Below are 20,754 nucleotides of genomic sequence, written 5' to 3' on the forward strand. Positions count from 1 at the left end.
TCCCCGGCAGCGCAGACGGAGCCGAGAACTTCAGCCAGGACGACGAACGCCACCGGATTTAATTTCCCAATGACGTAGCGTGAATTTACTGGCGCATCCACCCGCTTGAATTAAAAAAATAACACCAAACCAGGGTCAAATGGCGCAGCCGCCCCGTTCGTGGGGGTCCCCGCTGATTTCAGTCCCCGGCGGGCGAGGGGTGGGCTTGGCGTGAGCCGGGCGCCTGGCGCGGTTCCTTGGCGCGCTGCCGTCGGGCCATGCACTCGCCGAAAGCCCGGACCTGGGGCTGGCAGTGCCGCCAGTCCTGCCGCTCCGCCATGCACTCCTGCAGCGCCCGGTGCTGCGCCGCGCAGCCCGTCCGCGAGATCATGGCGTCCACCGGGTCCTCGGCCTCCTCGGCCTCCTCTTCCTTCAAGGACGGGCGATTCCTGGCGTGTCCGGGCCTCGCCATGGCGGAGCTGGGCTGGAGGGCGGTGGCAGGCGTTGGGGCGCTGCCTCCTGTTTTGGGGGCATCCCCCAAGGAGCACAGCACCCCTAGCCCTCTCCATGGGTGCTCAGCACCCCCCTCCCACACCCCTATGGGTGCTCAGTACCCTCCGTGCCCCCATGGGTGCCCCCATGTGCTCCAGGCACCCCCAGGAGGAGCTCAGCACCCCTTCCCACCCCCGTGGGTGCGCAGCACCTCCAATTCATCCTACTCCAACCCATGGGTGCTCAGCACCCTCCATACCCCCTCCCATGGGTGCTCAGCACCCCCTATGCACCCTACCCCCTCCCATGGGTGCCCAGCACCCTCTCTACCCCCACCCATGGGTGCCCAGCACCCCCCATGCACCCTACCCCCACTCATGGGTGCCCAGCACCCTCCATTGACCCTCCTTGGGTGCTCAGCACCCTCTGTACCCCCTCCCATGGCTGCTCAGCACCCCCTATGCACCCTACCCTCACCCATGGGTGCTGAGCATCCTCCACACCCCCTCCCATGAGTGCCCATACCCATCCACGGGTGCTCAGCACCCTCCATACCTCCTTCCATGGGTGCTCAGCACCCCCCCATGCTCCCTACCCCCTCCCATGGGTGCCCATCACCCTCCATGCCCCTCCTTGGGTGCTCAGCACCTCCCTCAGGCATCTCACAGCACCCTCCATGCCCCCCCCCGTACCTGCCCAGCGGCGCAGCGCGGCCCCTTTAAGGCTGGCCTCGGGACAGGCACTGCCGGGGTGGGGCGTGGCGGCGGGAGCGGTCGCTCATTGGAGAGCGCCTTCCGCTTCCGCCCCGCGGGGGCTGACGGGAAGGAAGGAGGCGGAAGGGGGTGCGCGTGCCCCGACAAGATGGCGGCGACGCTGCGGATCCAGAGCGACTGGAGCCAGGCGCTGAGGTGGGCACAGCCCTCCCGCTCCCCTGCCCCGAGCCCCGCTCCCCTGCCCCGCACTCACCGCCGCTCTTTCTTTCCGCAGAAGGGACGAGGGGGAGGCCTGGCTGAGCTGCCGGAGCCCTGGTGAGTGCTGGGGGGCCTGAGGAGGCCGCGGAGGGAGGCGGGCGGAGGGGGCCCTGTGGGGTAGGAGGGGGTGAGGACAGTAGGGGTGGGGCTGTGGTTTAGGAGGGGGTGAGGGAAGTTGTGGGGGCCCGGTGGGTTAGGAGGGGGGAAGGGAGGTTGTGGGGTCTTCGTGGTTTAGGAGGGGGTGAAGGCAGTTGGGGGGGCTGTGGTTTGGGGGAGTGTGAGGGTGGTTGGGGGGTGCCCTGTGGGTTAGGAGGGGGTAAGGGTGCTTGTGGGGTCCTTGTAGTTTAGGAGGGGATGAGGGCGACTGGGGGGTGGGATCCTGTGGTTTCAGAGGGGTGTGGGTGGTTGAGGGGGGCCCTGTGGTTTAGGAGGGGGTAAGAGAGGTTGGGAGGGGGGGCGGCTGTGGTTTAGGGGAACGTGAGAGTGATTGAGGGGTGCCCTGTGAGTTAGGAAGGGGTGAGGGTGGTTGAGGGGCCCTTCTGATTTAGGAGGGGTGGGGGTGCTTGGGGGGGGCCTGTGGGGTAGGAGTGAGTAAAAGAGGTTGGGAGGGGGCCTGTGGTTTAGGGGACTGTGAGGGTGGTTGGGGGGGCCCAGTGGGTTAGGAGGGGGTGAGGGAGGTTGGAGGGTGCCCTGTGGTTTAGGAGAGGGTGGTTTGGGGGGGCCCTGTGGTTTAGAGGGGGATGAGGGAGGTTGGGGGGGCCCTGTGGTTTAGAGGGGGGTGAGGGCAATTGGAGGGGGGACCCTGTGAGTTAGGAGGGGGTGACGGTGCTTATGGGGGGCCTTGTGGTTTAGGAGGGCATCAGGGCAGTTGGGGGGTGCCCTGTGGGTTAGGGGAGGGTGAGGGGAAGGTGAGCTGAGGGGGGTCTGAAGGCTGGCCCAGCTGATGGCTGCTCTCCCCGCAGGGAAGCCGACCCTGTATGGCAGCCTGACCCGCCGCGGGCTCAGCACCGAGGGCGTCCCTGACATCGCCGCCTCCGAGGGCTTCGTGGTTGGGGAAGTCACCAAGGTGCCAGGGCTGGAGGGGAGGGGGGGGTCGGTAACCGCCTACCGCGCATGAAGGGGTGATAATCTTCTGCCAGTCAAAATAGCAGCCTAAAGCTGTCACCCAGTCCCCTGCATGGTCCTATCCAGCTATCCTGGGCCTCCTGCCTGTGCAGCACCCTGGAGCTGGTCCGTAGCATCCCATAGTCGGGCTGCGACTGTGTATCATATTTGGCCACGCCATCGCGGCCATCCCTTGCCACCCGGGGCTCGCATCTTGAGAAGGCGTAAGGAGACGTGCCCAGTGCTGCACCTTCCATCAGTCTTTAGGCTGTGAGAGATCACAGCTGGGTCCAGATCGTAGTTCTACCTTGGCAGCCTCTGTGTTTCAGTAGGACTAACAGCATTTCTAATTCTTTTTCTCCTCTTTTTCCCCCCTCTAGAAAAGCATTCTCATTTCTTGTCCTCACGAAAATGTGTCCACAAAATTCCTGGCCCCGTACACAACTTTTTGTAGAATTCATCAGAAAAGTGTAAGTAACCTTGCGAAGTGAGTGGGAAATAACTGGAAGTGACTGTGAACTTTCACAACGTGTCTCTGACTGTTGCGTGCTCATTCTGAGGGGTGGCCTGCAGCATGACTTTGTGTGGCAATGAGGTAATAAAACATATCAGATCGTAGAAACTTGGAAAACTTGATTATGGTTAAGTTTACCCCCCAAAAATAATCTCTAAAATTGTTTAGACTGTTTTCTTGCAAGTGATCTAATTTCTGCGCACCACAGGCCCATGACAGATCCCCCTGTAAAGGAATAAGATGGGTGAATTAGTGTATCAAAAACCAAGATAAAAATAAGCCACTGAGCTCTTCATCTCTGACTGGTTCATATCTATCCTGTGTAATGAAGCTGTGTGGTTTTGATATTTGCTGTATTAATTTCTGTTTGCGGGGCTGGGAATCGAATGTTGTATAAATTCCTTCTGACCTGGTGGGAATTCAGACACCAGAATGGCCCAGCTTGTATTTAAAAAATAAATAAATTGGTTGAACAACATTATTTAAAAGCAGTCCTGCTCGTTTTGCTGAATAATCTTTCTTATTGCACCCCTGTCAATCTGGGGGTACAACAAGCACAGCTTCTCACTGAACAGTGACACAGAAAGGCTGACTCTGACCTGAAATTTTATTTCTTCACTGAAGAGAAGCGTGTAATTTGGCTTTGCTGGAAAGTAGTCTGTGTGTTTGCTGAACGCTGAACCCTACGTGGAAATGGTCTAAGCAACTAGGTAGTGTGTAGCCGGCAGGTACAGCCGGCTGCCCTAAAGGGAGTCCCCTGAAAGCTCCTGGAGATGTTTTAGTATGCTTCTCATGATTTATTGAGTAAATTGTTGTGATAAACCCAGCCGAAAATGCTGAAAAGCCAGTCTCTATTAACGAAGCTCAAAAGCAGTAGAAATCAAGGCGTGTTTTGACGTAAAGGCAATTCCGCATCTCTACAGCTGTTTTAAGAGGAAGCGTGGCTCTGCTGAGAGATGGAGCTTGGCAGCTCCAGAGACAGAGGTGAGTCACTTCTCTGAGCTTTGTGCTACTTAAGAGTCCCCAGCTGCCCTTTTGTGTGATAAATGGAATCGACATTCAAAGCACAGCAAAATGGAAATGCAGGCGTAAGTGTTTAGTCTGCTGTCAAACGGGGGCGATGGCTTACAGCTGCACTGCAGATCTCTCCTCTGGAAAGCAGCTGAAGCAGTATCTATTAATATGTAGATGAGTTTTAAAGCCAGTGTGGACTAAGCTCCAGTTATCCTTTTTACCTGCTGCCTCTTGTTCTGAGCACTCATGCTTGGCCTTGCCCGTTTACGTATCCCTCTTGAAAATTTGGGAATATGTCGAATGTCAGTGAGGCGTGAATGACCTTCACAGGCTTTTTTTTTTTTTTTTTTTTTAACTAGGGAGCAAATTACCACGGATTGGTTTGTTATATAAAATGCCACTCCTGTTACCAATGTATTTGTCACATGACCAATATAGAAGTAAATGTACTTAATGGCTGTTGTAACGGCTAAACTGTTACCTTGTGCTCTTATTTAAATCTTTTAATTCCTGTTTTAATTCCCAATTATTTTTTTTCAAGTGGAGGTTGAGTATTGATCCTGCACCCTGTTAAAATTAGCTGTGGTTTGAGCTGTCGGAGCTTTTCAGGAGAGCAGTTTGGTCTGACTCTTGCTTGGATAGGGGAACTTATGACTGCAGGGTGGCATATCGTGTCCCCGCAAGCCCTGGCTGATACACGTGCAGCAATAGGATGCCATAGGACGTCCTCCTTAACATCTGGAAACAGCTGGAGATTGATGCAGGTCTGTTATGTACTTGATCCGCCCAAGGGCGTTGTCCTTAAATCTCAGGCCTCCAGCTGTCATCTTTCTTGGCAAAGTCTCTCAATCCACTCCTGTCTTACCTGGACAAGCTCGAGAAGTGGGCCCCTGTGAACCTCGTGAGGTTCATCAAGGCCAAGTGCAAGGTCCTGCACCTGGGTGGGGGCAACCCCCGGTGTCCGTACAGGCTGGGGGACGGAGGGATGGAGAGCAGCCCTGAGGAGAAGGACTTGGGGGTGCTGGGGGATGAAAAGCTGGCCACGAGCCGGCAATGTGCGCTGGCAGCCCAGAAAGCCAAGCGTCTCCTGGGCTGCATCCCCCGCAGCGTGGGCAGCGGGGCGAGGGAGGGGATTCTGCCCCTCTGCTCCGCTCTGGGGAGACCCCCCTGGAGCCCTGCGTCCAGCTCGGGGGTCCTCAGCACGGGAAGGACATGGAGCTGTTGGAGCGGGGCCAGGGGAGGCCACAGCAATGGTGCGAGGGTGGCACAGCTCTGCTGGGAGGAGAGGCTGAGAGCTGGGGGGGTTCAGCCTGGAGAGGAGGAGGCTGCGGGCAGACCTGATTGCGGCCTTGCCGTGCTTAATGGGGGCTTGTGAGAAAGGTGGGGACAGGCTTTTTAGCAGGGCCTGCTGCGACAGGACAAGGGGGGATGGTTTTAAACTAAAGGAGGGCAGACTTAGACTAAACACAAGGAAAAAATTTTTCATGCTGAGGCTGCTGAAGCACTGGAAGGGGTTGCCCCGAGAGGTGGGAAATGCCCCATCCCTGGAAGCATTCAAGGCCAGGCTCGCTGGGGCTGTGAGCACCCTGATCTGGTTGAAGATGTCCCTGCCCATGGCAGGGGTGGGACTGGATGGGCTTTAAAGGCCCCTTCCATCCCAAAGCATTCTGTGATTCTATGATCTTTGGGGTTCCCTGTGAACGTGGTAGTAAATCCCACTGTCTCTTCAGACTGGCTGCTAGCTAAGACTGAGCATGTGCAAGAGCATCGACAAAGCCCAATCCTGTTTGAGAGTAGTTAATTGTTCAGAAAAACATTTAACCTGAAGCCTGGGATGAAGATGAGCAGCCTCATCCCTTACGTACCTGACTGGGTGGTTGGGACCTGCAAGCGCGCTGACGGACTGTGCGAGTTAAGGCTGGAAACCACGCTTCGTCGTGGTGGTGAGGGGTTGGAACGACGACGGGACTGCGATCTGCATTTCTCATTTCTGTCAGTGGTTTTTGCCGCGGAAGTACTATCTTCTAATCTATGGAGTGCAAATACAATTATTGGGAAGCTTTTGGAGGTGATACAGCATGACTTCAGTATCCAAATCTTGCAAGACAAGGCAGCTATTCCACTATGTAGTTGTGATAGCTTTTTTGTTTTTTTTTTCAGGATGCAATGCTAGTGTTAACCTTTGTTCTAACAAAATCTATACAGTTGTTTTTTCAGCCTGTTTGGTCTTGCTGCAATCTATATTGGAAATATCTTTGTCACTTGGAAGATGTAATTGTTTCTTTCAAGGCTAGAATACCTGTTATTTTATTTCGTGCACAACTAAAATACATCTGTCTTTCCCAAATGGCAGCAATAATGTCTGGCATCACAGGAACAGCTACCCTTTTACAGGAATATAAGCTCAAGGTCTGCTCTCCTCAGAAGCATTCAGCTCTCCCAGTGTGTGTGCAAAGCAGGCCGTTGTTAGTGCCTTAGTGTGACAGGCTGTGCGAGGAGTTAGCCTGCCTGCAGAAGGAACTAGTTTTGAGCATTTCAGAACATGTAGCCATTTATTGGCTTCATAAATATCTGCGTCTTCTGGGCTTGTGAGTCTGCGTGCTCTCAAGCTGGCCAGTTATCTCTGGCTAGGGTGGAACAGCTTGGCTCAATTTCTTCTCTGTGTGCCCGAGGTGCTAGAAAAATCCAGATTTCTGCTTCACCTGGGGTAAACCTGAAATACAACTGCTGTCTCTGCAGGCTTCTGACTCAGCATTTCTTTTTCTCCCTGCTTTGCAGATCTCTGCAGAGCCATAGGCAGAGAATAACAATTTCTTTGTCAAATTTGGTGGTGATTAGAAGAAATCTGGGGTGCTTTGTGCCAGGTTCCAGTCACCCAACTTCTCTGAGCCCTGGCTGTGGGCCAGCCCAGATCAGCAGCTCGCCTTTGAAGGAGAAATGCAGCAATCTGCGTAAACAGATAAATTGAGAAGAATTTCTTTTTATGCTGCCCTTGTCCTCTAGAAAAACCCTGCTGTTCAGGATCCACTTGTTTTGATTTCTTAAGGGCTTAATTAATATCTCATAAAACATATTGAGAGGGTGAGGCGAGAAAGCCTATGAAGTCCTTGCTTAAATGTTAGGGTATTATCAAGCTGAAACTGTTTAGCTAGGAGTATGGAAGCTCTTCTGGGTGTTTTAAATGAGTGCAGCAGTATGTCTTGGGCAGATAATAGTGCTGAATGATGTACTTGGCAGGCCTCCCCCAGTACAGAGCAGAAATACCTATGTACGGGGTCATATAAAGCTAACGTTTGATGTTTTTACCCTCCTGCAGATTACCTGTCTTGATATTTCCAGTGGTGGAGGGCTTGGCGTGTCTACCAGCACAGATGGGACCATGAAAATCTGGCAGGCTGCAAATGGAGAAATAAGAGTAAGAGCGTCTAGCTTTGATGTCGTGTTGTCTGTGACGTGACTGAAGTCATTTGGCTGTGGCTTGGGTCAGGCTGTCCGCACGCTGGGGTCTAGGGCAGGCAAGAATCTGGCTTTTGATTAAAAAGCTCATTGAAATTTGACATCTTGGAGGTTTTCAGTCAAATCTGGTCGAAAGCGTGACTTCTCCCAAGGGAAATGATGCTCAGCAATCCAGAGAGGAGTCCCAGGGTGAAAATGAGAATGGGTAGTTAGGAATGACAGCTAGAGTGCAGAAGGTAGCTGACAGCTCCTAACCTGCGTGGTACAAGCACCGAATTTCTTCTGCAGTAGAGAAGTGAGGGGAAAAAAAGACTCCTGCCCGTGATGGATTAACCACCTTCCCAGTTAAGGTGTCTCTTGTGGAGCTTGACCTGTCAGCTGCTTGTTTGGCAGAGGATAAAGACATTTAACCTGTTATTAGAATGAAATGTAGTCTGTTTGCTATGTAACTAGCTACTCAAATGGAAGACGGAGGCCCAAAGTGTACCTGCTGCCTCTTTGACTGCCTCAAATTCAGACGAGTCCGTTGCAGGAACACAAACCCAGAGGATTTGAGCTTAATCCTCTGCCCCCATGGGAACACCAAGTTTTCCAGTGTCATAGGTCAAAAACTGCTCGGCATAAGGGTGATAACAATGGAACTAGCACGTAGTTCTTTGTTTTTCCAGAGACTATTGGAAGGCCATGTGTATGATGTGAATTGTTGCAGGTTTTTCCCATCGGGCCTCGTGGTTCTGAGTGGGGGAATGGATGCCCAGCTAAAGATCTGGTCAGCAGAAGATGCCAGCTGCGTAGTAACATTTAAAGGTCACAAAGGAGGTACAGAGCGCTTAGCCTTTAAAATGCTTCATCTGCCATGTGTATAATTGTGTTGCACCTGAGGGCTAATGTTCAGTCACCAGCCTGCTGCGCTTTGTGCTGTGCATTTGGATTAGACATCCAGAGCATCTTTTTCACGCTCCCAGAACTTGAATAAAAAGATCAGTCGTTGCTGTATTAGACAGCTGAAATAGTTTCTCTCACTGACGTGTTTTCTTCGTTAATTAAGGTAAAAAGAGGAAGGGTGCAGTCTGTTAGCCCGTTGCGAGTGCCAGAGGTGGAGGCAGAGGGCGTTCAGCTCTTCCAGGGCGGTCTCAGCTCTCCAGAGCCCTGATCCGCATTCAGTAGCCTCGCTGCCTGCACTGGGAATGCCTCCTGCTTGCACCCCGATCATCCTGCTCACCTTCAGTTGCTCCAGAACCTCTTCCTTTTCTTTTTTTCTTGCCCAGAAAAGCATAGAGCAGTTTATTGTGGACTTGCAGAACTCAGGCAGGCAGTTACCTGCCTCAAGGATGTGTGCTGTTGAAAATGAGTAAGGCACAGCGAGGGCAGCTGCAAGGATACTTAAGTGATTTTCTTAAGAAGGGCTGGATTAAGCTCCTTGTACCAAGGGCAGATGTTCAGCTCTGCCCCTACTGATGGTCTTGCTGCTGAAAAAGAGTAAATTCCTGACCTTCCTTCTGTCCTCATGTAGAGGATGCACTGGCCACCTTCTGTGGTGAGTTGAATGCTGTTCCTTGTGTTCAGGGTCCACACTACAAACTCCTCCAGTTGACGCTGGCATAGTCCCAGGGAACAACTGCACGGGGTGGAAAATGAGGTACCCAGAAAGGCTCCCGAGAGCTGTGATCAAAGCAAGTTTCTGGACAGAGCCTCTGTTAATCTCTGGAAAGAAGCTTTGGTTTCCAGGACCCCTCGTTCAGAAGCAGTGTGGATTTATACGTAACGCTTAAGCGGGCTCCCATTTTACTCCTGTTTACGCCTGGCCCAGAGCACAGTGGCCAGTGGTGCTGTCTTGTCATAGTGATTGCCAGGGATGCCAACTTGAATGCTCGGGTGATCGTGAGCAAGTCCAAGTGAGTTGTGAATGTGGCGTCAGATGCCCAAAACCCTGCCCCAAATTATTTCCTCCCTGAGCAACTAACTGCTCTGTACAAGCTTTTGTTTTCCCGGTCTCACAAGGTGCAAGGCTTTATTGGAAAGGTTAATAAGCCACGTGGCTGGCTGCCCAAAACTTGATTAACTCAAAAACTTGTCCTGCGCTGAACCTGCCATTGTTCTCATGTGATCTATTTGTGTGGACTCAAAATGCTTTGCTGCAAATGTCCCGTAAACAAAACGGGGCAGGCAGCGTAACAGAGCTTTGCTCGGAACGACTGGCTGGCTCCTGGTGGCTCTGAGGTTGACTTTATTCACTGCTTATAACTCCAGCCCAAACTGCTGCAGTCAGTTTGCTTGGCTTGTCCTGTCATTTGAGCTTGTCATGTTTAATGACTGCTTCTGTAGGGAAAGCGTCAATTAAATCTTCCAACCATCTGACTCTTCCCTTCCAAAAAAACACTGCGTCATTTTTCAGATCTAGACTCAACAGCCCGCAGTGAAATAAAGCTGTTAGGGGATGTTGGCACCTGCAGCAACTGCTCTTTTGGTGTTGCTGTAGCTGGATAATGCGGATGCTGCTTGCCCCACACAATTTGGGGATTATCTGGAGCTGGACTTGGCAATGTTCTAAAAGTGCTGGGCCAGGCTATTTTCTGCCCAAGTTAGAGGTTAATTATGGAGGTAGAAACTCAGCAGCAGCTGCGGTATCAGCTCAGTTTGAGGTGAGGTTTTGCTGATCATTTTATTGGTAATATCTTGCCTTTGCGTGGGGCGGTGGCTCCCGCTCCGTATGGCTTGCTGGGAGCTGCTGCCTTCCACAGACACCTCTTTCTGGATGCCGCGGCTCCCTGCCCCACATTGCACCCCACGCAATTTGGCTGTGTGTGACTGGTGGCGCTCTGGGGACAGTGGCTTGGGGCTTGTAGTTGAGTTCGCTTTGGGAAATGAGATATTTTGTCTGTCTGCCTTCTGCGCTGTCTGTCTGAACACGGCCTTTGCTTTGATGCAGGTATTTTGGACACTGCCATTGTGGATCGGGGAAGAAATGTCCTTTCCTGCTCTAGAGACGGCACTGCCCGCCTCTGGGACTGTGGGAAATCCGCCTGTCTGGGTGTCATCGCTGACTGCAGCTCTCCTGTCAACGGCATTGCCGTGGGCACTGCCGACGACTCGCTGAACCTGGGCACGCCTGAAAAAGCTCCTAGTAAGGATCTTTCTTGTAAAATTCACCTTCGTTCCCCTGTCCCAAGCTGCTTAGGTTTGTCACCAATAATCCTGAGCGTGTGGCATGCTGCTGTGTGCCCTCGTACCACCTAGGGATGGGGACTACGGTCACCAGAATAGAGCACTCCAGTCCTGCAGAAGAATTGAGCCTTATCAAGCAGTTTAAGTGATTAAGACTGGCATCTCTTTGATTACTGGCCTGCCTTGCTGCATCTGGTGTCTTAGGGTATGGAGGAACGCTGTTAGAGGTTCAGCAGGGGTGATCCAAATTGTCAGGTTTTGGTACCATCAAGGCTTGTTGCGTACCCGCTGCTGGAATTAACTATTGTCCTTTTGTCAGGTGAACGCGAGATTGGGACAGAAGGGAAAATCCTGCTGCTGGCTCGAGAAGACAAGAAGCTTCAAGGAGTGGGACTGCAGAGCAGGCAGCCGGTAAGGAGTCTGAGACTATCAATCAGAAGTACTTGCCTGGGAGAGTGCTCTAAGATGCTGCTATAAAATTGGCTCCAAGGTGTCAGTCATAGAATCATCAAATCATTTAGGTCAGAAAAGACCCTTAAGATCATCAAGTCCAACCGTTAACCTATCACTGCCAAGGCCACCACTAAACCATGTCCCCAGGCACCACGTCTCCCCAGCTTTTAAATCCCCCCAGGGATGGGGACTCAGCCCCTGCCCTGGGCAGCCTGGGCCAGGGCCTGACAGCCCTTTGGGGAAGAAGTTTTCCCTAATATCCAACCCAAACCTGCCCTGGTGCAGCTTGAGGCCGTTCCCTCTCGTCCCATCGCTTGTTCCTGGGGAGAAGAGACCGACCCCCCCGGCTCCAGCCTCCTTTCAGGCCGTTGCAGAGAGCGATGAGGGCTCCCCTCAGCCTCCTCTTCTCCAGGCTGAGCCCCCCCAGCTCCCCCAGCCGCTCCTTCCCAGCCTTGGGCTCCAGCCCCTGCCCCAGCCTCACTGCCCTGCTCTGGCCACACTCCAGCCCCTCCATGGCCGCCTTGGGGTGAGGGGCCCAGCGCTGAGCACAGCATTAGAGGGGCGGCCTCCCCAGTGCCCAGCACAGGGGGACCATCCCTGCCCTGCTCCTGCTGGCCACACTATTCCTGATACAAGCCAGGATGCCACTGGCCCTCTTGGCCACCTGGGCACACTGCTGGCTCATGTTCAGCGGCTCTCGACCAGCACCCCCAGGCCCTTTCCCGCCGGGCAGCTCCCAGCCGCTCCTCCCCACGCCTGCAGCGGTGCCTGGGGTTGTTGTGCCCCCAGTGCAGGACCCGGCCCTGAGCCCTGCTGACCCTCACCCAGTGCCTGGGCCCATCGACCCAGCCTGGCCAGGGCCCTCTGCAGAGCCTCCCTGCCTCCCGGCAGGTCCCTTTCTTTCCATTGCTGCTGCAGCAGCAGCTCCTCGGTTTGTAAGCTGCCATTCACGTGGCTGTGAAGAGCACTGGGCTGAGGAATTGAGCCAGGTTAAAACTAACCTGGATGGGTGAACTGGCTAGTGCTAATCCCCTTCCGTTCCCCTGGTGAGGTTCGCCACGTGGCACAGAAAAGGACAGAACCAGGCTGGAGGCAGGGAAGAGCTGATTTGCCTGCCTTTGGCCGAGGTCCTACACTGCAGTGCTCTCCCCATGTATATTCTGTGGAGGAAAGACTAAAACCTGGTGCAACAAAGGGATGCTTTCTCTCCTTCCTGCTGGCTAGGCTTGTATGCAGGGATTTGAGGAGTATCAATTGCTCAGGAGTTGAACCCAGGTTTGGGGAAGACTATTTAAACAGTGGCCAGTAGATGTCATTGTGAAAGCAGGAACTGCAGGCTGTCTCATCCAGCCGAGGTGTAAAGTTGCTGTTTATTCTGGTGGGTGTTTTAATGAGAGTGTCAAAGGGGCCTCAGGAGGCCGCCAGTCCATCTCCATCCTCTTAGTGAAGGAAAATGGAGTTGGTAGATCTCTGGTACTGAAGATTTTATCTGGACCGTCCTGGGCAGTAGGACCGGAGCTCCCGATGATGGAGCAGATTGAACTGCTTGTGGCGAGTAAAAATTTGGGTGGAACAGATGTGCTCACCAAGGCTGGTCAGTGAGATGGCAAGGGCCCACCTGGCAAAAGCTCGCAGCCTCTGTGAGAATGACTGCGGCTCTGGAAGGAGTTATCTTTGCCAACCCACCGTGCAGCTCTGGTCCTGCTGCTCCGTGGGTGTCTGAAGATTAGTTCGAGCTCAGCGTCGGTTCGCTTGTCGCTGTGTGACACATCCTTTCTCCAAAGGAGACACAGGAGCGTTCACTGATCGCATTGTCTCTGCTGACTTGGCAAAACTGATCCTGGAGCGCCGTTCTGCTCACCTTGCAGCAGAGCTGAGGGGTTATTAACCTAGCTCTGGGTTTGCCAGTTTGTGCCATGACTCATGGAAACGACTGTACTGACTTCTAAATAAATTATTGCTTCCCTCTCCTGGGTCTCCTGTGAGTGTCTGACACTTGAATTCATTCCCGTATTCTCAGGTGTTCCTCTTCGTCGGATCTGATGCGTTCAACTGCTGCACATTCCTCTCGAGCACCTATATCCTAGCAGGGACTCAGGATGGGAACATATACCAGCTGGATGTCAGAAACACAAAGTGAGTGCCTGGGGCTGCAAGTAGTTAAATGACAATTAGGTTTTTTGCCTGGGAAAGAGCCAGACTGGGGGTGCTGGCAGACATCGCCCCATCTAAAGGGTGGATACAGCCCAAGCCATGGCACCGTGAGCTTCTGAGCCTCTTGCAGCCATTTCTTTCTCTTGGGGAGCACCGGGGAGGATACTTCTTCTCAGGTTGGTGATCTAATGGGAGGTTCTCTGGAAGGTGCCTCCTATAGGCGCTTTCTATAGAGAAAGAGAGAAGAAAAAGAGAAACTTTGTAAGGCTGTAGGCTCTGTGCCGATTCCTTAGTTATTGAAAAGCTTTTCAGTCTAGATCTGTGACCAGGGGTGCTCTTGGCATATCCTTGCCTTGCAGATTATTGCTGCTTTAATATATATATATAAAATATGTTCGTGTACTGTGCATATTATGTTATATATGAATATTTGTGTGATTATATATAATCTATGTATATACACATGTAGATAGATTTAGCAGAAAACTTCTGAACAGCAGTATTCCTCCCAGCAAAAGCACAGCCCCGTCCTCTCCTTCACCAGTGAGACTTAAGTGTCTGTGTAGGATCCCAGCATTTACCCTGCTCCTCGTTCCAGCGTAGGACTGGAATGGAGCTGTCGCTGAGGGCAGGAGCTGCTCTAAGTTGGTTTTTAGGAGGGTCAAAGACGAGCTCTGAGCAGGGAGGCGTCCAGGTGGTGGTTTTGGCTGGGGGCTGGAGAGGTTGGCACCAAAGTTTGAAGAGTTTTTCATGCTGGATGAGCTCCAAGCTTTTGTCTGTGTCTTGGTAAAGATAACCTCTGTCTGTAATCCAGTGTGGAGGCTTACTGGTGCTCACCTGCTAGCTAACTCCCTTGTTTCTGATCTTTTTTCCTAGCACTCCAATCCAGGTCATCCACAGATCGGGAGCACCGGTGCATTCGCTGCTCCCGTACCGAGATGGATTTATTGCCAGCCAAGGTAACTCAAGTGCTGTGTTGTGCCAGTAGAAATTGTGTAATTGAATCGAGGAGTTTTGTGCTCTTTGGGTATCGCCCTCTTGCGTATGAGCGCTGGCTGGCTTGTAGAAGAGGGCCCGACAGTGTCTGTGGCAAAAAGGGGATATAGTCGGAGCTATATTATGTGGATGCTTTTCGCCTTGTGATTTCCACCCCCATCTCCCCCATGTTCCTCTGAAACAGGGCCTCCAAGGTGCATCTCAACCCTTAGAGCCTTTTCCCATCTCTCTGATATCCTCACAGCATGTTTCCCTCTTCCTGGGGACCTCATACTCTGTGATCAGGTGTTTCTGATAGACCTGTTAGTACCTGTTTGTAATTAAGAGCATGGCTTATGTCACTAATTGGCCGATGTTCCTTCCTTGCTCGGTATCTGTTCTGCTCTGTGTAGGTGACGGAACCTGCTTTATCATTCAGCAAGACCTCGATTATGTCCTCGATCTCACAGAAGCTGACTGTGACCCTGTGTACAAGGTAAGGGATACACTGTATCGCCCAAGATAAAGGGTGTAGGGAAAGGTGATGCCAAGTAGCAGGCAGCTGCCTGTATCTCGGGATTTGGCAGCCCGCACAATAGGTTCCTTCACACAGTTGACTTTTAAGCTTATTTTTTTTTCCCTACCTGAATAATCTTAATATTTTGCATAAACAAATCCTCTGCGGTATACGCTGGCATTATCTCCATCGTGCAGGAGCAAAACTGAGCAGCTTGGTTGTTGGAGTAGCTCTGGCAGAACGGTGTTTCTGTAAAAAGCGTGAATTAATTGTGCTCGGAGGTTCAGCGGGGTAAAACAACAGCCGGCAGCGCAGTGCTGCCTGTTTTCTCTTGTCCCCTGGTGACTTGAGACCAGAAAGTTGGTCTTGCTGTTGTGTTTCCAGACGCTGCGCTTGCGCAGATCAGGGAGCGTGAGCTGGCTTCCCTGGGCTCTCAGCCTGGTGGAAATTAGCTCCTGTTTTAACCCATTCCAGCGCCACGGTCCAGTTCTCCTCCTCCCAACCACCGCACACCCTCAAGGTTAACACTCGGCCTCATGTGGAGGCTGAGGCTTGACCTGCACAACTCCTTGGCCTGAGCAAAACACGAAAAAAGTAATTTTTTTCCCTTTCAGACCTAACAGAAGAATGCTTGCGTGAGCGTTTACCTGCTCCCTAAGCTTCTGGTGAAACCTCGAGCTGTCCTTAAAAACCTGCTAATGCTGTCTCAGGAGACACCCGCCTCCTCTTCCCTCAGTGAAAGTCCAAAAGAAAAGCTGATCTCTCTCAATGAGCACCTGAATTTTACTTTTAACTGTCACTTGAGAGAGAACTCTGCTTAAATACTGCTTTTTCTCCCTTTCTTTTTCAGGTAGCTTCTTGGGAGAAGCAAATTTACACATGCTGCAGAGACGGGATAGTGAGGAGATACCAACTTTCCGACCTTTAAGTGTTTGGATCGGCCGAATAGCAGAGAGATGCGTCAAAACAGCTCTTCCAACCTTATTTTCCTGCACAGCGCGTTTGAAATGTGTATATAGACGTTTCTGAGGTATATAGACGTTTCTGAGGTATATAGACGTTTCTGAGGCTGTTGTGATGGCCAGGCTCTGTACAGAGCTTTTTGGTGACAGGTAATATTTCTTACTATGACACAACTTTGATCGTTTTTAATGCGGAGAGCGGCTCTGGGGCATTTAGACAGGATCTTGTGTTGCAACAATTTGGTTTTTTCACTGCTGAAAAACTGCTGTTTCGGGGGGGGGGGGGAAGTAATAAAAATAGATTGGAGGTGGGGGGGGAAGTAATAAAAATAGATTGGGGGGGAAGTAATATAAATTGGAGGTGGGGGAGAAATAATACAAATAAATTGGAGGTGGGGGCGATGAAGGCGATGGTACCACAGTATGGACTGAAATAAAGCAACTGCTTTGATAACACCTGCGTGGAAAAGAAGTTTTCCAAGAAAACTCCTTTTTTTTAATAAAAAATAAAAATGAGAGGGGGTGAGGGGGGCGGCGGAAGTGCGCGGTGAGAACTACAACTCCCATGGTGCCCCGCGCGGGAGCGACCGGAAGTGCCGCTCCGACGCGGTATCCATAGCAACGGAGGAGCGGGCCGCCATGGGGAAGGACTACTACGCCGTGCTGGAGTTGGGCCGCGACGCCCGGGACGCCGACATCAAGAAGGCGTGAGGGGCTTTGGCCTTGTCGGGAGACCCCCGGGGCCTGCCGGGGTCGGGGAGCGGGCTGGGGGACCGGGAGGTGGTGTTGGGAACGGGGGGCGGCCCTGTGCGTGGCCGCCATTTGCCTCCCCCTGCTCTCCACGGCAGGGGCCTGAGGGCGGGAAAGGGCTTGGGAGAAGCTGTGAGGGAGCAGCCTGGGCTGGGGGTGTTCTGGCACCCGCAGGGCTGGCTGTGAGGCTGGGCTCTCTCCTCCTTTTCCCCTTCGTAGTTATCGGAAGCTGGCCTTGAAGAACCATCCTTTAAAATGCAAGGAGCCCTGGGCGCCGGAGAGGTTCAGGCAGCTGGCGGAGGCCTACGATGTCCTCAGCGACCGTAAGTGAGGAGACAGTTCTCTTCCATGGAGTTTAGGGGCAGGAGGGGCTGGACGGGGGGGAAGCGTCTCTGCTCTGGCTGGAATTGCACTGAGGTCCAAACCCCCGGCCCCCGGCACACCCAGGGAGGTGGGATCAGCTCTGTGCCCCGCAGCGAGGCTGACTGCTGGCACCCATTCCTGCTTCCACCCCAGTTTGCTCTTCTCGAGGTGGCGGGGGAACCCCCTCTCCAGCCTCCCCCCAAGCAAAGCCTGGAGAGCGCGGCCATTCCCAACTCCTCCTTGTTCCCTAAGCCATGAAGAAAGGCATCTATGACAAATTTGGAGAAGAGGGTCTCAAAGGCGGCATCCCCTTGGAATTCGGTGACGACAACCCCTGGACCGTCGGCTACGTGTTTCACAACAACCCTGACAAAGTCTTCAAGGAGTTCTTTGGTGGAGACAACCCCTTTGCAGGTAGGCAGGGGGGCTCCGAGGGGTGGCCCCGGCCCCGGCTGTGGTTGCCGTGGTGCCGTGGCCACTGCCAGCTCTGAGCTTTAGGGGATGTTTGCCTGCCCAGCTACTCTCAGGTCCCTCTGGTGCTGTTGGTCCCTGGTGCTTGGAGGTTGGAACCTGACTTCCCCTGGTTTTGGGTGGGTGAGAGGCCACGTGTTCAGGCTGTCGGCTCTCCCCAGCTACCGCTGTGACCCTTTTTGTGGAGAATTTCCGTCAAAAAGAGGGGTCAGGGTTACTGCTGTAAACAAGATAAAAACCACTCCTGGAGACAAACCGCTTCAGCTGGAGGAGGAAGGTGGTCCTGGGCAGAAGCAGACGGGAGGTTTCTGGGTGGTGTATGTGGGGTGCTCGGCTTCCATAAGGAGACCCCCTGATGAGGCGATCCCCCCTCTGCTTGCTGGTGCAGAGTTCTTTGCCGAGGACGGCTCGGAGTTGATCCTGCCCTTCGGAGGGCTGCGAGGACGAGGAGCGATGAAGCAAGACCCCCCGATCGTGCGGGATCTCTACCTCTCCCTTGAAGACCTTTTCTACGGCTGCACCAAGAAGATTAAGATCTCCCGCAGGGTAGGGGCAGCGGGGTTGATGGGGGAGCGCGCCATTTTCGCCCTGGGCTCCGTCTCCTTTCTGCTCCGTGACCTGCCTCCCTCCTCTCACTGTCCCAGTCTCCTGGTTCCAGCCCTGAGTTTCTTCTTCTCAGTCTGATCCCGTTTGTACCCACAGCTGCCTTGCTGTGGAGCATAAGCCCTCCTCGCCCTCTTTGCCGCCGGCTTGCACACAGCTGGATGAGCCGTGCAGTTACAACCCCCCCTCCTTGGGCACCTTGGTGTCACAGATCCCCTCTCCCTGTTGTCCCTTGGTGGGATGATAGCCCTGCAGAGAAGGACTTGGGGGTGCTGGGGGTGAAAAGCTGGCCATGAGCCGGCAATGTGTGCTGGCAGCCCAGAAAGCCAAGCGTTTCCTGGGCTGCATCCCCCGCAGCGGGGCGAGGGAGGGGATTCCGCCCCTCTGCTCCGCTCTGGGGAGACCCCCCTGGAGCCCTGCGTCCAGCTCGGGGGTCCTCAGCACGGGAAGGACATGGAGCTGTTGGAGCGGGGCCAGGGGAGGCCACAGCAATGGTGCGAGGGTGGCACAGCTCTGCTGGGAGGAGAAGCTGAGAGCTGGGGGGGTTCAGCCTGGAGAGGAGGAGGCTGCGGGCAGACCTGATTGCGGCCTTGCCGTGCTTAACGGGGGCTTGTGAGAAAGGTGGGGACAGGCTTTTTAGCAGGGCCTGCTGCGACAGGACAAGGGGGGATGGTTTTAAACTGAAAGAGGGGAGATTCAGACTGGATGGAAGGAAGAAATTTTATACTATGAGGGCGGTGAGACACTGGCCCAGGTTGCCCCGAGAGGTGGTGGATGCCCCATCCCTGGAAACATCCAAGGTCAGGCTGGACGGGGCTGTGAGCACCCTGATCTGGTGGAAGATGTCCCTGCCCATGGCAAGGGTTGGGACTGGATGGGCTTTAAAGGTCCCTTCCAACGCAAATCCGTCGGTGATTCCATGACAGCCTGCTCAGGGGTGCCTGCTGTGTCCGCCACTGCAAGGTCATGATCCAGCCGGGGGCTCAGCGCTGCTGCAGATGGAGCCGGCCCCTGGTGCTGGCCGCTCTGGTGACAGAGTGCAGCCGTGCTCCCCCCTGGTCTCAGTCTCACCTCTCCGGACAGGACCCAGCTCTTCTAATCCCCTCATCCACCCCCAGGTGATGAATGAAGACGGTCACACGAGCAGCATCAGAGACAAGATCCTAACGATCGACGTGCAGCCGGGCTGGAAGCAGGGCACCAGGATCACCTTCGAGAAGGAAGGAGACCAGGTAACGGCCCTGGCGTGAAGTTCTGGGCCAGGTTTCCTCGGGACCGACCGCGCGCTCTTTGCAGGTTTCCCATCGCTGAGGGCAGTCGGCGGCACGGCTGACGGGGCGATCCAGCATTACTGTGCTCAGAAACACTCGAAGGAGCCCTTTCTGCCTGGATTTGCCTTGAGAGATAAAAAATAATAATTGGAAGGGATGGTTTTCCGCCTGGCATCACCTTTGCGAAACGCAGTCTGATCTCCCTTGGCTCAGCCGGAGCCTTTTATCAAAGACTTTCTTCCTTTAAGAAAAAAATAATACTTTTCCCCTCTCCCCAGCCAGCTGAAAGCAGTGACAAAGGGACAAGCATTTGTGTCACCTTTCCCTGTGTAAAATCATTTTTTTTTAAAAAAAACAAAGCCATTTCCAGGTATCTTTGTTTTTTTTCTCTCATATAAAATCATTTTCAAAAAAACAAACCACTTCCAAGTTTCTTTACTTTTTTTTTTTTTTCCTTCCTCGATTTTAGGGTCCAAACATCATCCCGGCTGACATCACCTTCGTCGTCCAAGAGAAACTCCACCCGAGGTTTAAAAGAGCCAACGACAACCTCATTTACGTCGCCACCATCCCCTTGGGAAAGGTAAAGAGCCGAGCGAGGCGCCAGAGCCGGCCCCGGCTTCTCTTTGCCCTCCGGGGCTGTGAACGCGGCTCCGGGCCCCGCTTCGTCCCTTGCAGGCGCTGATCGGCTGCACGGTGGATGTCAGGACGCTGGACGGGCGGCTGCTCAACATCCCCGTCAACCACATCGTGGAGTGAGTGCCGCGGGGCGAGGGGGTGGGGGGCTCAGGTGCTCAGATGGGGCTCTTCTGCAGAGGAATGCAGGAAAAAAAACACCGAAAAAAGCCGCTCGGGAGCACACGTGGGGCTCTGCCCGTGGACACAGCGGGGCTCGGCGCCGTGGGTCCCGCATCGCCATCGTCCCGTGCCTTCTCTCAGCCCCTTCCTTTGCTTTGCAGCCCCAAGTCCTGTAAAGTGGTGCCAGGGGAGGGGATGCCGCTGCTCCGGGACCCCCGCCGCAAGGGGGACCTCCTCATATATTTCAACATTTGCTTTCCCAGAAAGCTCACGCCTGACAAGAAAACGCTCTTGAAAAGCGCCCTCCTGTCCTAGGGGCCTAATAAAGCTCTGGTGCCAGCGCTGTCGGCGGGTAGGGGTTGTTCCTGGTACCCAGCACCCTAAAACGCGGCGCCCTTGAGGCTGTTTCCCCCGGGACTGGGCTCCACTGTGCTTTCCCCGACTCCTCCGGTGGCACCGCAGCCAAGCCGAGGGCCTTGGAGGATTTGGGGGGGGGTTGGAGTACTCGCAGCTCAGCTCGTGCGGGGGAACAGCGGTGGTTTGGGGGTGACTGCGCACAGGGGGTGAGGGAAGGACCAAAACCAGGACAGGGGCTCTGCTCAAAGCCTCGCTGCAGCTTTCCCCTTGGCGGGGGCTGGCAGCGCCACTAAAGCCCGTCCCCCATGGCGTGCGACACCCTGCGAAGCCAAACGCCTCTTTTGCTTTCAGAGAAGGCCTGGTTTGCCTTTTCCACCCCAGGGTC

General features: G+C 53.8%; 3 protein-coding genes across 5 annotated transcripts; 2 read left to right on the forward strand and 1 right to left on the reverse strand.

The window, feature by feature from the left end:
- Positions 1-42: 42 nt before the first annotated feature.
- COA4 (cytochrome c oxidase assembly factor 4 homolog) lies at positions 43-1,284 on the reverse strand. Its single transcript, XM_009476518.2, has 2 exons — positions 1,164-1,284; positions 43-463 (listed from the first exon to the last, which is right to left on the reverse strand). The coding sequence occupies exon 2, from the start codon at positions 449-451 to the stop codon at positions 179-181; it is 273 nt and encodes a 90-aa protein (XP_009474793.2). The 5' UTR covers positions 452-463; positions 1,164-1,284; the 3' UTR covers positions 43-178.
- Positions 1,262-15,783, forward strand: PAAF1 (proteasomal ATPase associated factor 1). 2 transcript variants are annotated; one of them, XM_087758512.1, is made up of 12 exons: positions 1,262-1,379; positions 1,459-1,499; positions 2,405-2,508; positions 2,927-3,016; positions 7,391-7,489; positions 8,199-8,349; positions 10,460-10,654; positions 11,015-11,106; positions 13,169-13,284; positions 14,179-14,261; positions 14,691-14,773; positions 15,645-15,783. In XM_087758512.1, exons 1-12 carry the CDS (start codon positions 1,333-1,335, stop codon positions 15,720-15,722), a joined length of 1,179 nt encoding a protein of 392 aa, XP_087614638.1. In that variant the 5' UTR covers positions 1,262-1,332; the 3' UTR covers positions 15,723-15,783. The 2 variants fall into 2 exon arrangements, with proteins under 2 accessions (XP_087614638.1, XP_087614639.1); XM_087758513.1 differs by lacking the exons at positions 1,262-1,379; positions 1,459-1,499 and adding an exon at positions 3,984-4,044 and having other exon boundaries at positions 2,401-2,508.
- Positions 15,690-20,355, forward strand: DNAJB13 (DnaJ heat shock protein family (Hsp40) member B13). Of its 2 annotated transcripts, none has more exons than XM_087758518.1 (8): positions 15,690-15,824; positions 16,726-16,829; positions 17,122-17,283; positions 17,729-17,886; positions 19,062-19,175; positions 19,684-19,797; positions 19,893-19,969; positions 20,174-20,355. In XM_087758518.1, the coding sequence occupies exons 3-8, from the start codon at positions 17,124-17,126 to the stop codon at positions 20,325-20,327; spliced, it is 777 nt and encodes a 258-aa protein (XP_087614644.1). In that variant the 5' UTR covers positions 15,690-15,824; positions 16,726-16,829; positions 17,122-17,123; the 3' UTR covers positions 20,328-20,355. The 2 variants fall into 2 exon arrangements, with proteins under 2 accessions (XP_087614644.1, XP_009474736.1); XM_009476461.2 differs by lacking the exon at positions 15,690-15,824 and adding an exon at positions 16,137-16,463.
- The last annotated feature ends 399 nt before the right edge of the window (positions 20,356-20,754 follow it).

This window comes from Nipponia nippon, unplaced genomic scaffold (assembly GCF_047370975.1).
Source record: "Nipponia nippon isolate SJK-2023a ecotype South Korea unplaced genomic scaffold, ASM4737097v1 scaffold_2, whole genome shotgun sequence".
Classification (NCBI taxonomy): Eukaryota; Metazoa; Chordata; class Aves; order Pelecaniformes; family Threskiornithidae; genus Nipponia; species Nipponia nippon.

Coding starts and splice junctions, on each gene's coding strand:
- COA4 (XM_009476518.2), bottom strand. CDS start 451: ATGGCGAGGCCCGGACACGCCAGGAATCGCCCGTCCTTGAAGGAAGAG.
- PAAF1 (XM_087758512.1), top strand. CDS start 1,333: ATGGCGGCGACGCTGCGGATCCAGAGCGACTGGAGCCAGGCGCTGAG. Junction 1,380..1,458: donor GACTGGAGCCAGGCGCTGAG/GTGGGCACAGCC, acceptor TTCTTTCCGCAG/AAGGGACGAGGGGGAGGCCT. Junction 3,017..7,390: donor GTAGAATTCATCAGAAAAGT/GTAAGTAACCTT, acceptor ACCCTCCTGCAG/ATTACCTGTCTTGATATTTC.
- DNAJB13 (XM_009476461.2), top strand. CDS start 16,396: ATGGGGAAGGACTACTACGCCGTGCTGGAGTTGGGCCGCGACGCCCGG. Junction 16,830..17,121: donor CTACGATGTCCTCAGCGACC/GTAAGTGAGGAG, acceptor TTGTTCCCTAAG/CCATGAAGAAAGGCATCTAT. Junction 17,284..17,728: donor TGGAGACAACCCCTTTGCAG/GTAGGCAGGGGG, acceptor TTGCTGGTGCAG/AGTTCTTTGCCGAGGACGGC.